The following is an 18,174-nucleotide window of genomic DNA, read 5'->3' as shown; positions in this document are numbered from 1 at the left end:
AACCTTAAAGGGATTCAGTCATGGTTTTTATGGTGTAGCTTGCATTCATTTATTCATTGCCTGGTCATGTGCTTTCAGAAAGAGCCAGCACTTTAGGGTAGAGAATAAGGTTGCCACCTTTTTTGGGAAAATATACCGGCCTTCCTATGTATTTCGATTTTTTCCCTATTAATAACATTGGGATCAACCATCATTTTTACCAGCCAGGCCGGTAAAATACCAGCCAGGTGGCAAACCTAGTAGAGAATGTAAGTAGCCGGTGGGATAGCTCTCAGGGCGCTTCGTTTTTCGAAGTCGCTCGAAGTTGCCTCACGAGGAAACTTTCGGTGACTTCGGAAAACTAAGCACTCCGAGTGCCACCCCGCTGGCGACTTACATTCTAGCCGCGGGAAGGCTTTGTGGGGAGATTAGTTGCCCGAAGAAGAGGTGATTTGTCGCTAGGTGCTAATCTCCCCCAAATAGCATTGTGTGCCTCTACCCTTAGGATGGAACTGCTTTCTGGCAGGCTGTTGTTTCTCCTACTCAATGCAACTGAATGTTTCTCAGTGGGACCTGGATTTTACTATTAAGTGCTGTTCTTAGATCTACCAGGCAGCTGTTATCTTGTGTTAGGGAGCTGCTATGTGGTTACCTTCCCATTGTTCTGTTGTTAGGCTGCTGGGGGGGGGGAGGGAGGAGGGTGAAATCACTTCAACTGGCAGTACAGCAGTAAAGAGTGACTGAAGTTTATCAGAGCACAAGTCACATGTCTGGGGGCTCCAGGGAAACTGACACTATATCTAGCCCTACGTCCGATTTCAAAATCTCTTTAAAAAAATTGATTTCAGTTACCATGACAGTATTCCTATAAAGCCGTTTCATTCCTGAGGGGATAGTTAGGGACATTGGGGACATGTGTTTTCCTTTTGGTTTGGGGGTGAGAGATGTTTGGCTCTGAGAGGCGACAGGACTATCTGTAATATTACTCAGAGGTGTAATAAGGGCCCTGACTAGGATTGTCTGCTCCCTTGTGTCCGTATTTACCAGTAAAACGAAATAGACGAGCCCTGACGAGCAATTTTAACAAACTAAAAAAAAACTCGGACATTTGGGGGATCCTAAACTTGGAACTCAAGGGACCCACAGAGACAATAAAACCACACAAGCAGGTTTTGAGGTAAAAACAAGATACTAAATTAATGTTCTCATATAACCAGGCAACCAGGGTGGAACAACGTGAATGTACATTAGACAGAACGAGTGTGTGTGAGGGAATATTGTCGCACTACTGAGAGACACTGGGGAAAAGGTCACATCGCCCAAGTTTCAGCACAATGAAAATAAGGCACTTATGTGGGCGTGTCCGGGAGGCGGGCCTAGAGATGGGAAGGGGCGGGACTAGGTGACAGCGTTTTGAGCGTCCTTTTACGCTACAGCTCGGGATTTTATTCAGTCGGATCTGGGCAGAGCCAGCACCTCTTGAGCAGAACCGGAGTCCCGCCATCCCCCGTGTGTTAGTGGCTGAGCAGTTATGCCCACGTATGAAATGGCTCTGATCCTCAAGGCTATGCAGAGGGTGAGTGGCGCCCGTGCCCGCGGCTTTGTGTTCCTTCCTTCTCTTACAGGGAAACGTGCCCGTCCCTTATTGGGTGTCATTGGCTTCTCCATCTGTCCCTCATTGGGGGCCCGATCCACGTGCTCTCTGGGGGCCACAGGTTCCAGACAGGTTGGTAGTGACTTGGAAGTCAGAGCTGGTGTCTTTTATTTCATCTTTTATTTCATCTTTTATTTCATCTTTTATTTCATACAAATTGTGCTCTTGGTCATGTCTCTGCATTTACTTCTCTTACACACGCAGCTGTCAATAGGGAAACCAGGGACTGGCACAGAATAAACCCATTTCCTGGTGCCACCAGCCTAGGGCTCCTGAAATCATAGAAACAGTGTATTGACTTTGTGCAACACTTGTTACATATTTCACTGTGTTCTATTGGAGATGTACAACCTGCACCCATTAACTGCCTCTGGAACTGCAACTCCCTGCATTTAAATACTAGCTGAATGGGGTCACAGTCCTGTCCAACGTTGTTCTATGTTCCACATTTCAGCTTAGTAATGGACTGTGACTGTGTGATAGCAGGTATAGTAGGGAGAGATGGTGCCTATAGTAACAGTGGATAATAGTCTCTGGGAAGGGAGTGGGACTGTGGGATAGCAGGTATAGTAGGGAGAGATGGTGCCTATAGTAACAGTGGGATAATAGTCTCTGGGAAGGGAGTGTGACTGTGGGATAACAGGTATAGTAGGGAGAGATGGTGCCTATAGTAACAGTGGGATAATAGTCTCTGGGAAGGGAGTGTAACTGTGGGATAGCAGGTATAGTAGGGAGAGATGGTGCCTATAGTAACAGTGGGATAATAGTCTCTGGGAAGGGAGTGTAACTGTGGGATAGCAGGTATAGTAGGGAGAGATGGTGTCTATAGTAACAGTGGATAATAGTCTCTGGGAAGGGAGTGTGACTGTGGGATAGCAGGTATAGTAGGGAGAGATGGTGCCTATAGTAACAGTGGATAATAGTCTCTGGGAAGGGAGTGTGACTGTGGGATAGCAGGTATAGTAGGGAGAGATGGTGCCTATAGTAACAGTGGATAATAGTCTCTGGGAAGGGAGTGTGACTGTGGGATAGCAGGTATAGTAGGGAGAGATGGTGCCTATAGTAACAGTGGATAATAGTCTCTGGGAAGGGAGTATGACTGTGGGATAGCAGGTATAGTAGGGAGAGATGGTGCCTATAGTAACAGTGGATAATAGTCTCTGAGAAGGGAGTGTGGCTGTGGGATAGCAGGTATAGTAGGGAGAGATGGTGCATTATTATTGAGGATAAAACATCTAACTTTTGAGCACCAAATAAAATGTGAGATACAGTTTTCCCTTCTTAAAAGTCTAATTGGCCTCCAGACTAAGGCCCCACAATCCACTGTTTGGATACCCTTTGGTATCCAACCAGTGATTATTTATGCTATTGTATCTACATTTTCAGGGGATCCCTTGCTCCTGGCTAGACTTGGCAGTGCTTATTATATTCAAATTGTGCAACTTTGCTCTACCGTGCAAGCACAAGTCTATTGGGTACAATGGATTATTCTCTGGGGGTTCCTACCATATTTACAACCTCCAGTGGAATAGATTTTCCTTTCCCCATAGGGTCAGCCCAAGAAAAAGTTATGAACTGACATGAGTTTTGCAAAGTGTGCTACAGATATGGCACTTGCTGGAAATGAGATAAGGAAGTAGTACGGAAGGGGGGAATTTAAAATAATGCTGCTAAGTGCAGAGATCGGTTTTAAAAATCTATAGGAATAAATGGTAAATAAGTTTAGTAATTTAGACCTTTAGTGGCAGGTCTCAGCAATAACATATAATTTATATCTTACTTGCGAATTCTAACCATTTGTGCCGTTGCATTTGCTTTTAGCTATACAGCATAAGAACCTAACATACAGATGGACTGTCCAATGTATGTACTACAGCTAAATTAGCATATGGGTGTTTTACTTGTTTTGCAACAGAAACCTACAAATAGGCTGCTTCTTCACTTTCAAGCCATAAAATAGCTTACAAGCAGTTTCCTGCGTTACCTGAGAATATTGCACTATTTATATGATCCTACTAGAAAATATTGAGAGTGAAGGGACTCATATGATGGTTTGCCATAGGATATGTTGCACACCATTCATAGTCTCAAGGTTTTAGTTTTGTATGTTTTTGTGTAACGCCTGACTTGGATCGTTACATGTGAACTGCTACAGTTTAGTTTGCTTGTGTCCCGCGCCTTGAAGACATTGAGTTGCCATTGGAGCTTTTGTTTGTCTTTGTCAGTAGTGCAAGGCGGCAAACAAGGGACTTCTGTTTGGCTACTGAATTCCCATAGGCTTAAAGGAGAAGGAAAGGTGTTTTAACTTGGGGGTGCCAAAAGTTAAGCACCCTCAAGTCATCGCATGTTCTTACCCGGGCCAGTGCTCCTATCAGAAGAAAACGGCACCGGCTCAGGAATCTTCCAGCGAGCGCCACGGAGCGATCGTCTTCTGGCGTTTCTTTTTTTTCTCGCGGCTGCGCATGCACAGTAATCTGAAAAGCCAAACGATAACGAAAATAAAACCCCGACTATTTCGTTCCCGGGAAATTTGATGAAAGAAGAAGCCGGAAGACCCGGAATTTCTCTGTGGTGCTCGCTGGAATAACCCTGGGCCGGTGCAGTTTTCTGATAGGAGCACCAGCCCGGGGTGTCAGGTAAGACCTTTCCTTCTCCTTTAAAGGAGAATTCAACCAGTCATTTAAAAAAACCCTCCCCCCGGGTAGACCCCCTCCCTCCTCCCCCCCAGCCTACCTGTCCCCCCCCGGGCAAATGCCTCTAATTTTTTACTCACCCCTCCATGTAGATTCTGGCCTTGAAGTTCACGGCTGCCATCTTCTTCTTCTCCGGTAATCTTCGTGTCTTGACGGCATTTTCGGTGCATGTGCAGTTGGAGTAAATTTCTGGTCCCGAACAACTGCCGATGCGCTGAAAATGCCGTCAAATCATTGGAAATTTTCGTGACTTTCGGCTCATTCGCAGTGGTTCGGGACTGGAAATTTACTCCAGCTGCGCATGCGCCGAAACTTCAGAAAAAGACAGAAGAAAGAGGAAGGCTGCCGTGAACTCTGAGGCCAGAATCTGCACGGAGGGGTGAGTAAAAATTAGGGGCATTTGCCCCGGGGGGGGGGGCAGGTAGGCTGAGGGGAGGAGGGGGGGTCTACCCAGGGTAGGAGGGAGGGTTTTTCTATATTACGGGTTGAATTCTCCTTTAAAGGGAATATCAACCCAAAAAATAATGTTGCCTAATCAAGGAAAACATAATTCTAAGCAACTTTGCAATAGACGTTCATTACAAATTTTCTATGGTTTTTAAGTTTTTTTTGTATATATATTGTTGTTGAAAGCAGTGTTTGTCTGTCCCTTTCTATTGCCTGTCCTGATGGTTCAAACTGTTGATAAAATGTAAGATAAGGCAGCTGATTAAAGGAACAGTAACACCTACAAATTTAAGTGTTTTAAAGGAATGACAATATAATATATTGTTGCCCTGCAGTGGTAAAACTGGTGTATTTGCCTTAGAAACACTACTATAGTTTATATAAACAAGCTGCTGTGTAGCCATGGGGCAGTCATTTAAAGCTGAAAAAGGAGAAAATGGCCAGGATACACAGCAGATAACAGATATGCTCTGTAGTATACAATGGGATTCTACAGAATATGTCTGTTATCAACTGTGTAACCTTTAATTGAATGGCTGCCCCCATGGCTACACAGCAGCTTGTTTATATAAACTATAGTAGTACTTATCTGTTATCTACTGTGTATCCTGTGCTTGAAAATCTGCCCCCATGGCTACACAGCAGCTTGCCTATATAAGCTATAGTAGTACTTATCTGTTATCTGTGTATCCTGTGCTTGAATGGCTGCCCCCATGGCTACACAGCAGCTTGTTTATATAAACTATAGTAGTACTTATCTGTTATCTACTGTGTATCCTGTGCTTGAATGGCTGCCCCCATGGCTACACAGCAGCTTGTTTATATAAACTATAGTAGTACTTATCTGTTATCTACTGTGTATCCTGTGCTTGAATGGATGCCCCCATGGCAACACAGCAGCTTGTTTATAAAAACTATAGTAGTACTTATCTGTTATCTACTGTGTATCCTGTGCTTGAATGGCTGCCCCCATGGCTACACAGCAGCTTGTTTATATAAACTATAGTAGTACTTATCTGTTATCTACTGTGTATCCTGTGCTTGAATGGCTGCCCCCATGGCAACACAGCAGCTTGTTTATATACATCATAGTTGTGTTTCTGAAGCAAACACACCAGTTTTAACAGTGCAGGGAAACAGTACATTATACTGTCATTCCTTTAAAACACTTTCACTTTTCTAATGTTAATCTTCCTTTAACAGAACTGCCTTTGCTGGGGAACAAGACATTTACAATATTTTTTAAAAGTAACAACCAGGAAGCAAATGCTGCTTTAAAAAGCAATTGTTTTACAAATAACTTTAAAAGAACATTTTTAATAAATATTGGAAAGTTGTTTAGAATTATGTTTTTTTTTATTAGGCAAGGTTTTATTTTGCCCTTTAATGTTTTATTTCTAAAACACGTTGATCTAACGTCCCTTTAAATTAGTCCACACTTCTTGTACATGGGGATGGCTTTTCCTCTCTATTCCTCTTAGTGTTCGCTTTTGAAAGCCTTCACGGATTTCTTCAGATCTTAAAAGGGGAACCTGAGGTGATTTTTAAATGGTCTCACTGTAGAAGAAATGCCTTTGATGATAAAATTTGACATTTTAGTATCCAGGGACTGTGTTTTTCCATGCTAGAGCCAGTGGATTTACTCGCACAGACACAAACGAAACCCAACAAACATTTACTGGAGAACTTCAGCAAATTCTGCCTGTGGTCTTAACCCTACAGAATTGAGAAGGCACTCTGTATATAATTTCATGAATTGTTCCATTAAATGCTGCATTTGTAATAATTAGGCCAAATATCTGTGAATATGTTAATTTAGAATTCAGTATCAAAGCTACAAATGATCTCTAGTACAGGCATCAAGATCTGCCTGATTCGGTTTCCCAGTGAAGTCCTGCCCGAAGGGTATCTGGCCAATCTCTATCTGGATATCTGTGTTTTAGCCCATACAGATGCCAATAAGTTGTTGGTCTGGAATAGCCAAGTTGGGACCATATTGTGTTAAGACGATTGATGACCTTTATAGTTACTTTAGCCAAGTTAGAGACCAAAAAATATCCTTCAAAGGGCAGCATTGTGCCAACAGATCTCCAGTAGGAAGCCCCCATTGCAGTGGTTGAAACATTGGAGCTGTCCCATTAGTGCTGCTGACAATTTTATCCAAGTTAACCAAGTATAATGGATGCACCGAATCCAGGATTCAGCAGGATTCTGATTTGGTGGAATTCAAGTGCCTGGCTGAACCGAATCAGAATCCAAAAAGTCACATGGCATTTCATCACATAAACACGGAAGTCAAAAAGTTTTTTTGACCATGTGCTGCGTGCTCTGTTCTCTTTCCCCCCTTTTTCCTTAATTTACATATGCAAATTAGGGTTCTGTTTCAGCTTGCTATTCGGCCAAATCTTTCACAAGGCATTCGGGATATGGCTGAATCCTAAAATAGTGATTTCAGTGCATCCCTACCAGGTACATGAGCAATGACCTTCAAGAGAATATTAAACTGATCCTCTTGGTTGATGGCAAAGAAATGGTGAACTAGGGAACAGTTAAATTGTTAATTATGGAAGAGTTCCCATTCCTGTATACAGTACCTCGGTTTGCAGCAGAACCCCTCAATGACTGCTAATATTCTTATATCTTACATTAGGAGGTACATTATCCCTTGTAATACTCAAAGTTCCCTGTATAACTCAGCCTCCAGCCTTGTGCCTTTATATGGTCACATAACCCCTCAGTGACTTCTAATATCCTTATCATTTACAGTGGGGTACATTATCCCTAATAATACATGAGTGATACTCAGAGTTCCCTGTATAACTCAGCCTGCAGCCTTGTGCCTTTATATGGTCACAGAACAACCCCTCAGTGACTTCTAATATCCTTATCATTTACAGTAGGGGGTACATTATCCCTTATAATACATGAGTGATACTCAGAGTTCCCTGTATAACTCAGCCTGCAGCCTTGTGCCTTTATGTGGTCACAGAACCCCTCAGTGACTTCTAATATCCTTATCATTTACAGTAGGGGGTACATTATCCCTTATAATACATGAGTGATACTCAGAGTTCCCTGTATAACTCAGCCTGCAGCCTTGTGCCTTTATATGGTCACAGAACCTCAGTGACTTCTCATATCCTTATAATTTACAGTAGGGGGTACATTATCCCTTATAATACATAGGTGATACTAAGAGTTCCCTGTATAACCCTTGTGCCATTATATTGTGATTTCTTATGGGTTTGCAAAATACAGCATGGGGAACATCATTCCATAGTATAATAAATACTATGAACTTGATGTGATAACATACATTGAGATACATGATGGAATTCATGAACAGTCCCCTTGTTTAGTTAGTGGAAAGTGGGCATATTGGGTTCATATACTCACTTTATACTAGAAGTTACAGTATGTAGCTGGTCATATTTTATTGATTGGAAATAGTCAATACCAGCACATAGCCTCAGTAGGCAAAAAGTAGTGGAGCACATCAGGAATCCTTCAATGCAAGGGTTGGTTTTTTCCCCCAGTTACCTGAATGGGAAAAGGACAAGTAAAGCCTGCTCTAAACATTTTTTTTTTATGTTTTTCCCAGAAGTTAAGCTGGACTCTCTCTTGCAAAGCAGAATGTTTCTGACTCTGGGAAAGGACACATCAGTCCTACACTATAAAAGGCATAAAAATAACCCATGTTTCTAATGGCTATAGTTGCCCTTTCATTGTGTAGCTGGATCACCTGTTTGCAGGGCAAGTCAATTTTAATAAAGTGCTGCCTTTCTTTTTATGCAATAACTTCCCTCGGCAGGAGCAGAGACTAATCCTCCTTTACTGGACATTTTTATGTTAATAATACAAAAGAAAGCTGTTTTTCCTCGTAAGTAGAGATTATGTGGTTTTACGGCATGTCCATTTGGCAGCTTTTTTTTTTTTTGTGTTCATAGCTTTTCTAATAAATATTCTGTTTAAATATGTTTTGTAATGTCCTGGATTGTGTAGAACAAACTTCTTTCCCTTTGTATTTAATAAGGAACCTGCTGGTGAAATACTTTTAACTGTTAGTAGCATCTAAGCCCATTGGAAAACGGCAGCAAAAATATTTTTTTTTTTTAAAAAAATTATGGGGCAGATATTTTTAAGACCGAAACTGGGGAATCAGGCAGTTGATAATATCCCCTCTTTATCATCGATTTCCTTTGAGCTGATGAATGTGTTGGTTCATCTTTAAGTGTTGCTGCTTCGAGCTTGTCCATTTTCAAAGGGGTGCTAGCATCTGCACTGAGCACTAACACCCATTTAAATCCAGCAGGATTGATGTAACGATATGTGGGGCGACAAAAAGTTGACCCACACCTGCCGGCACTTGACTCGAATCTGACCAGCACTTCTTTTTATAGACTCGCGCCCGACCTGCTCCTCTCTGATGCCACATTAAAGGGATGGCGTGGGGCAGGTGTACTTCTAAAAATGTTGACTGTAATAGTGTCGCAGGCGGGAACAGCAGAAAGAAGATCTCACACAGTGTAAGTCGGCCCGTACCCGCACAACAAGGTCCCTCCATATATCGGCACTTTCTTTTCAGCTGTTGAATATGTAATTTCATCTGCAAGTGTTGCTGTTTTGAGCATGTTCATTTACAAAATGGTGCAATCAGCTGCACTGAGCACTAACACCCATTCACAGACAACGGTCCGGAGCCTTTATCTCCGTGTGCGTCTTGCATTTAGGATTAGCAATTCGGACAATTATGTGGAAATGAACTTGCTAGATATGAAAACATGGAATGAATTGTTACTGCTTATTAAAATAATTGTAAAATTGCCCGCTTTTTCTTTTAATGTTAAGTTTATGTATATGATATTGCTACCCCTTATTCTCTGTATGAGGATGGACCATTTCAAAAGCTCCAGTTGTACAAAGCAATTGCCAGGTTTATCACAACTGCATACCTCCCAACTGTCCTATTTTGGCTTTTGTAAGAGAGGCCAGATCTGCCACCAGGTGCAACTAAAGGTGGCCATACACGGAGAGATCCGCTCGTTTGGCGATATCGCCAAATGAGCGGATCTCTCTCCAATCTCTCCCCGATATGCCACAATATCGGGCTGATCCGATCGTGGATCCTAACGATGGGTAACGGGTGGTCGGATCGCAGGACCGCATCAACAAACAGATGTGGCTGCGATCCGACGGGATTTTTAGTCCTGTCCGATCGACATCTGGCCGACTATCGTCGGAGGGCCCCATACACGGGAAGATAAGCTGCCGACTCGGTCTGTTGGCAGCTTTTATCGGCCCGTGTATGGCCACCTTAAGATATTTTAGTAACAATTTTGAGATAAGCAAATAAGTAATTGTAACAATTTAAATAAGGAGGTCCCTTGGGAAAGGTTAGACTCACAGATTAAAGGGCAATTCACCTTCATTAACAAATAACTGTAATAACTGGAAAAAAAACCCACAGAAATGTGTTCAAACTTTCATAACCTGACAAATTTTGAAAACTTAACATGGTAATTAGGGGGTGTGGCCACAAAATGGGCGTTACGCTATTTGCAGCAACTTTTTTAGTACCTCTTTTTATTTCCAAAATGTTGGGAGGTATGCAACTGACCTATTGGCTGGTTCGAGTGTATGGTATATAGTTGAGTCCAGCAACATCATTGCCAGTGAGTTGGGGAGGCTCCATTTGATAGACTACCTGCAAACATCCTGGTATTTAGCCTGACCCCTTGATGTTAAGCCGCAGAACTGTCTTTTTCAGAGCTCTCGGCTTTCCTGGCAGACCGATTACTAATATGTTGGCTCCATTGGTTGCTATAATAGCTCTACAGAGTCTCTCTTTTCCAGAACATTCTCAGAAAAAAGAGTTGTGGTGTTTTGACCACAATGTTTGCAGGGAGAACCATAGTGCTCAAAATCATCATCCAAGCTTTTACTGGGAAGTGGCGCCAAGTGGTTGAAGGCATTTTGGTCACCATTGTACTTTATAAGAGAAGAATAAAACACCACATGGGCCCTCCAGCTGCAGCCAAGACATGTTCCTTGTTAGAGTTCCCCACAGAGTGATACCAAGTGGGCGTTAAGTCTACTGGAGACTAAAACTGATGCCCTTGGCTGCTAGTCCACAATTACTTGGAGCTTCCTGATGGTTGACTACAGTTCAGTGTAAAAATAAAAACTGGGCAAATAGTCTGTGCAAAATACAAAATGTTTTTTTAATATAGTTAGGCAAAAATGTAATGTATAAAGGCTGGAGTGAGTGGATGTTTAACATAATAGCCAGAACACTACTTCCTGCTTTTCAGCTCTCTAACTCTGAATTAGTCAGTGACTTTAATGGGGGCCACATGGGACATATCTTTTCAGTGAGTTTGCAATTGATCCTCAGCATTCAGCTCAGATTCAAAAACAAAGTTATGACTCATGTGGCCCCCCTCAAGTCACTGATTGGTTACTGCCTGATAACCGGTTGGAACCAAGAGAGCTGCAAAGCAGGAAGTAGTGTTCTGTTATGTTAGACACCCAGTCTATTTTTGGCTAACTAACTATATTAGAAAAATTTAAAGGAGACATATAGGATAAGTGAAATCCATAATAATCTTGTAGTCAATAATGAATAATGTATGGTGGTGGTTTACCATTAACCATTAATTTTAAAAATCACAACCCTGCAGTAACATAAGCAAAAGTAGATTTGAGTTCCCTATCAGGTCAGCCTAACTGCTGATTTAGTATATGTATATAATAGATAAAGCTATTATAATCAATTGGTCTTCATTATCACTGTGTTGCTTTATTTTAATTGCTATTTTTATGGCTTTATTTCAGGCACTCTGCTAGTCATCTTTATACTTTATACCCTTGTTTCCTTCATTCTTTTCAATTTACAATTAAAGCATACAGGCAAGCACCATTTTGTAAAAACTATTATCAAGACCAGGTTTGGATCATCCCAAAACTTAATGTATGTGCCAGAAGGGAGGACCAGATGTCAGTGACCATGCAGACGAGGGCGGGTACATGTTGGGAATGGCAGTGACATCAAGGAAGTGGAGAAATGAAAGTGAAAGTAATTGCTGTGCCTAAGGCATGAGGGGGGAAAGGCAAAATGATTGACAGCTGAGATTTTTGATTCCGTTACGGATGTTTAAAAAATAAATAAATTGAGTTTCATGTTTAGTTTGAAAAGGACTTCTATTATATAGCTTTTTATGTCTGGGTGACAGGTCTCCTTTAAATTTCAAGCCTTTGAGCTGCACAGAAAAAAAATGTGAATACATCAAAACAAAAAGGCAAAAATTAAAGACCAATGGTAAATTGCCTTAGAATTCATCTGTCTACACCATGCTAAGGTGAATAATCCCTTTAAAGTGGTGTCTCTAAAATAACGTAAGCCTATAATTCTGTTGGCTCCTTACAGTGATTCTGACACATATTACCCATTGTGTATATTAGAAATAAAGGTTGGATATTAGTCATGAAGTCTGCGGAAAAGCACAGCAACTATACATTACAGAACACTCATTCAGTCACACAAGAGATGTCACTTAGAAACACGAGAGAGGCCTGCAGATCGTTATTGCTTTTATTTCTTCCAGAGGCAAAATAGATGAAATGTCATGGTAAATGTTTCCAGTCATCATAATGTTAAGTGCCACAGTCACAGCAGCTGCTAAAAAGGGCCAGAGACCTTACTTTGACAGCCCAAGCTTTGGCTTGTGTACGTAACTTTGGGCATATATGAAGTGCAGTGGCAAATTGTGGTTTCCTGCATTTAGTTGCACTACAGTGAGTAACAACTCAGAAGGGTGGGTACCAACACTTACATTTGTTACAGTTAATTCCTTTGACAGTTGCCTGCAACTGCTTGTGCAGAAGGTTGCTGCTTAGAAAAAAAACCTATAATGCATTGATTTTCACTTTGGTCCTCAGACTTGAAGTTGGCGGATTCACATGATTCCATCTGTAGACTTGAGTATGAACTCAGAGCAGCCTAGTCAATTTGAGGCTGCTTGTTTCAAACTTCCTTAGTTCCTTTGCTGACAGTTGCATATCCTATGGATATTGGTTGGCTTGGGAATTGGGCAGGTTTGAAATTTTGATCTGTTGATGTCTCCTGTCGGCCAGTGGCTGGTGCAGAGGTCCCCATTCCCTTTTTTTACCCTTGAGCCACATTCAAATGTAAAGAGGGTTGGAGAGCAACACAAGCATGAAAAAGTTCATGGGGATGCTAAATAAGTGCTCTTAGCTATTCGGTAGTACCTATGTAGTCTGGCAACCTACAGGAAGGTCTATATTGCAGTACACCTGTTTTTATTGCAAACAAAACTTGCCTCCAAGCAAAGAATTAAAAAATAAGCACCTGCTTTGAGGAACATCTTATCTTCACTCCCTGCTGTTCTGAATTAAAAAGCATGCTGTTTATTAGTGACGTGGGGGGCAGCCAGATACCCGTGGGTTGGGCCAACCTTAGCACACCATTTGCAGATAGCCAGCGGGTACAGGTTAAGCTCTTCTGCTTGCTCTCCCCTCCCGCGACCGGTTTTATAGGTGCGCACTCACCCTGTCCATTTTGTGATGTCATCAGTGGGGCTGTGGGGGTCTATAAAAAGAGGGGAGAGGACAGGAGCAGGGGGGTTCAAGTTGGTTGCGGGTCGAGTTTTTCACTTCTGTGTATAATGCTTCATGTGCTGTCCGTCCCTTTAGCCTGTGGGCCAATCAGAAGGACAGCATATGAGATGGTCCTTAAAACACAGCGCAATGGTAGATATTTCAGGTACAACCATAAAATTTCGATTTATAATACTTCTAGAGAATTCCTTCTTTGTGTGTTTGTATTTGTGGGAGTTGTTCATGGTGCTTTTCCTAGACCTCTGTGGCAAAAAACACCACCAAAAGTGCTATTGCTCTTCTTGCCTCACAAAATTTTGTTTACCATGTTGGCACCCAATAGTCGTCTTTCCAATGTTGCCACCATAGACACAAGTACTCAAGTGGCAACATGGTAAATATGGCTCTGGGTTTTGGCAGCAATACTGTCTGGTAGAAATACACTGAGGGAACTGTAACTGCATAGGCCTATGGCACATTTAGTATTTTGACTCTGGCTTTTCTGTTAGGGTGAACTACAGTGAAATAGTCCATTATGCTTATCCCTGCTTTCCCAGTGGTTCCTCCTGTAACCCCCATTAGCATTTCCCATGCTTTTCAGTGACAGACAATGACAGACAATTAAACTGACATGTGCCAAAGCACTAAGGGCGATGGCACATGTAGTGATTCCAGGCCTTTGTAGCCAAGGCAATTAAAAGCTCCACAGTGATTCTGAGCATGAAGTCACCCGCCCACAGAGCTATTAATTGCCTGAATGCCAGAAATTGCTGTGTGTGCCATTGCCCTAAATCTATCTGCTCACTATCAATTCTACTACCCCAAGTTGTCATTGTTCTTACAATGATTACCTTTTCTAATTATGTCTTTGTGTTTTGTTTTTGCTACCTTGCAGGGTTCCTTACAATAGGCCACACTACATGGTAAAAATCTGATGGCCTTGGAGATTGTCGATTTTTTTTTTTTAAAAGAGTGTACTAAGCACCGGATATAACCGGAACCACCGCCAAAGGAAGCAAACCAAAGGACAAAGACTTTTGCACTTCTATACACTATTTTATATTAACACACGTTGTTTATTTTAAGAATTTGTTAAAGCTTGAACACTCAACTAATCATGAGAGCTTCATTGGAAGCGGCGGATATTGCCATAGTGGCATTGTACTTTGTTCTCGTATTATGTTTTGGATTTTTTGCCATGTGGAAATCAAACCGAAGTACTGTGAGCGGATACTTTCTCGCAGGTCGGTCTATGACCTGGGCAGCTGTGGGCGCCTCACTGTTTGTCAGCAATATTGGTAGTGAACACTTTATTGGACTGTCCGGATCTGGAGCCGCAAGTGGATTTGCAGTGGGTGCTTGGGAATTAAATGCCTTGTTACTTCTACAGCTCCTTGGATGGGTCTTCATTCCAGTCTATATTCGTTCAGGAATATATACTATGCCTGAGTATTTATCAAAACGATATGGAGGACATAGAATTCAAGTGTATTTTGCAGTGTTATCCTTAATTCTGTACATCTTTACCAAACTCTCTGTTGACCTATATTCAGGGGCATTGTTTATTCAAGAATCTCTGGGATGGAATCTATACTTATCCGTGATCTTGCTCATCGGAATAACTGCTGTCCTCACTGTCACTGGTGGATTGGTGGCTGTCATCTACACAGATACTCTCCAGGCTTTTCTTATGATCATTGGAGCTCTTACACTTACCATAATATGCTTTGTAGAAATCGGAGGGTTTGAGGAAGTAAAAAGGAGATATATGTTGGCAACGCCTAATGTCACCTTAATTTTACAAACTTATAACATTACCAACACAAACTCATGCCATGTCTCTCCAAAGCCAGATGCCCTAAAGATGTTACGGGAGCCTACCGATGAAGACATTCCATGGCCTGGATTTATTTTAGGTCAAACTCCGGCTTCAGTGTGGTATTGGTGTGCCGACCAAGTGATTGTGCAGAGGGTTTTGGCTGCAAAAAACATATCTCATGCTAAAGGATCAACTCTCATGGCAGGATTTCTGAAAATTTTGCCCATGTTCATAATTGTCATTCCTGGAATGATCTCAAGAATATTGTTTGTTGATGATATTGCTTGCATCAATCCAGAACACTGTATGGCAGTGTGTGGAAGCAGAGCTGGGTGCTCCAATATTGCTTATCCCCGTTTGGTTATGAAAGTACTACCTGTAGGCTTACGGGGGCTTATGATGGCTGTTATGATCGCAGCACTCATGAGTGACTTGGACTCCATCTTTAATAGCGCAAGCACTATCTTTACTCTGGACATATACAAATTAATGCGCAAGAGCGCTTCATCACGTGAGCTTATGCTGGTGGGAAGAGTTTTTGTAGCCTTCATGGTGGTCATCAGTATTGCCTGGGTGCCAATAATTGTTGAAATGCAGGGAGGTCAGATGTACCTCTACATCCAAGAGGTAGCAGACTATCTGACTCCTCCAGTAGCAGCTTTGTTCCTTCTGGGCATATTTTGGAAACGCTGCAATGAACAAGGTGCATTTTATGGTGGGGTGGTTGGCTTTGTGCTTGGAGTTACCCGTCTGATTCTTGCCTTTGTCTACCGTGCACCAGAATGCAACCAGCCTGATAATAGACCCAGCTTTATCAAACACGTCCACTACATGTACATAGCTACGGCTCTGTTCTGGATCACTGGTATTATTACTGTTATTGTCAGCCTATTAACACCACCTCCTACGAAGGAGCAGATTCGGACCACCACCTTCTGGGCATTAAAAAACAAGACTGTGGACGAAAAGAACCACAAGGAGGATTCTTATAAAGAACAGGAGAAAAATATTATACAGTGCACTGAAAATAACATTAAGCAGGCGCTTCCAAATGGGAAGTCTGATGAACAGATTAAAAATGTTCAAACAGAGGACATAACTCTGCTCATGACTAACAAAGAGGATAGCAATCCACTGAGCTCTTTAAGTGTCTCCGAAGCAGAGACCCCAGTGGATTGCTATTCCAATGGGCAGGCAGCTCTGATGGGCCAAGTACCTACAGAAGGGGCTGCCGAGTACCAGAGCAAATGCTCCAAATTTTTTGACTGGTTCTGTGGTTTTAAAAGTGAGACTGCCAATAAAAGGGCCACAAAGGCAGAGGACGAAGCAGCTTGTTTAAAAATGCTGGAAGAGAATCCGGTTGTTACACGAGTTCTCAACACTGGACTGGTTTGTGTGTGCTCGGTTGGAGTATTTATGTTCCTATATTTCTCTCTGTAAATGTTTTGTTTGACTTTTTCAACAGGACTTAAATGTGAATTCCAAGTGTTCTGATAGCAAAGTATTGGAGACACTGAAGTCCACACAAGAACATTCATACTTCTAAGCTCTTCAAAGTTCTTTGACGGTGTTATCGCAGAATCTGGATTCTGTATCTGGATTCACCTAAGAATATTGTCCTATTGTTATTTCAACCAAAAATGTAATTTATTATTTAAAAACAGGAAAGTTTACTGGGAGGCCGTTAAATGTACATTTTTGTCTCACTTGGTCCAGAGGAAGAGGTATTGGGCACACCAAATTTTTCTACATTTTGTTTTGTAAAAATTTTTTAGCTTTTATTTTTGTCTTTTGCAAACTACCTTAACTTTGCCTTAGTCTCTGAATTCATCTCAGCCATCCTACTTTATTAATGAGACCACAAAAAACAACGGGCATTCTAGAAAGAATAGCTCTTCTGTGTGGATATTCTTTGCTTGTCTAACGTTGCCACATGAATCAGCCCAAAAGGCTCCATTTTTTTTAATGTTTTCCCCACACAAAATTACCTTGTGCTTTTTTGTCCAACTGTGCAGTAAACATTGGAAGCCAGTGCAACATTTTAACTGTACACATTTCCTTTTACAGTATTGCTAGTTAAAGGGAAACTATCATCAACTTGTATTTTCTTTTAATAATTCTGTTGCCTTTGAGAAATAATATCAAGCTTTAAATATTGTCAATTAGAAATGTGCACAATACTGGGGAATACCTATTGTGCCATAGTTTCATGGCATCTATCTGGGCAGACTTAGGGGCTGTTTATGTTGCAATGTGATTAGTACAGGGGCATACGTATGCTGGCAGGCAGTCTAGTGATCCTTATCAGAGAAAGCTTGGCAAGGCTAAGCCTACCCAAACAACCCTAAATGAATTTGCCTACAACAAACAGGACGGTGGATTATATTTGTATTTATAATACCATATGTTATTGGGTTATTATACGGACACTGTATTTATTCTGCCGCATGTTCTGGGGCATTATGTATGGAATTTGAACTGTGTTTATCCAACCATGTTTTCTGGAGGATTATATATTTAATTGGCACTGTATTTATCCAGCCAGGGTATTATACATGGAACTCCTAAACCTCCTAGGAAGCAGAGTCCATGTGTGCCATATTTGTATTTTCCCTTGAGCCACCGTTTTGTGGTGTCCAGTGGGTCCTTTAATGGTCAGCTGACAGGAAAAAATGCTCCTTAAAATGGTTTAAGGCAGAGGGCAGAGACACACGTGGAGATTCTGGGAGAAGGGAAGGCAGGGGAGGCAGTTTGGGGAGATTAGTCGCCCCGAAGAAGAGGCGATTTGTCACCGGGCGACTAATCTCCCCGAACTGCCTCCCCTGCCTTCCCACCGGCTAGAATGTAAATCACCGGTGGGATGGCACTCAGCTCGCTTCATTTTCCGAAGTCGCCTAAAGTTGCTTCATGAGGAAACTTCGGGTGACTTCAGAAAACGAAGCGCTAGAAGTGCCATCCAGCTGGCG

General features: G+C 41.9%; 1 protein-coding gene across 2 annotated transcripts; it reads left to right on the top strand.

The window, feature by feature from the left end:
- Window positions 1-1,277: 1,277 nt before the first annotated feature.
- On the top strand, window positions 1,278-17,021 carry slc5a3.L (solute carrier family 5 member 3 L homeolog). 2 transcript variants are annotated; one of them, XM_018245922.2, is made up of 2 exons: window positions 1,278-1,555; window positions 14,285-17,021. In XM_018245922.2, exon 2 carries the CDS (start codon window positions 14,507-14,509, stop codon window positions 16,646-16,648), a length of 2,142 nt encoding a protein of 713 aa, XP_018101411.1. In that variant the 5' UTR covers window positions 1,278-1,555; window positions 14,285-14,506; the 3' UTR covers window positions 16,649-17,021. The 2 variants fall into 2 exon arrangements, with proteins under 2 accessions (XP_018101411.1, XP_018101412.1); XM_018245923.2 differs by lacking the exon at window positions 1,278-1,555 and adding an exon at window positions 1,562-1,705.
- Window positions 17,022-18,174: the final 1,153 nt, after the last annotated feature.

The sequence above is a fragment of the Xenopus laevis genome, chromosome 2L (genome assembly GCF_017654675.1).
Source record: "Xenopus laevis strain J_2021 chromosome 2L, Xenopus_laevis_v10.1, whole genome shotgun sequence".
In the NCBI taxonomy this organism is placed as follows: domain Eukaryota; kingdom Metazoa; phylum Chordata; class Amphibia; order Anura; family Pipidae; genus Xenopus; species Xenopus laevis.
The sequence above is the reverse complement of the archived record's forward strand: the minus strand, read 5'-3'. Positions and strand labels throughout refer to the sequence as shown.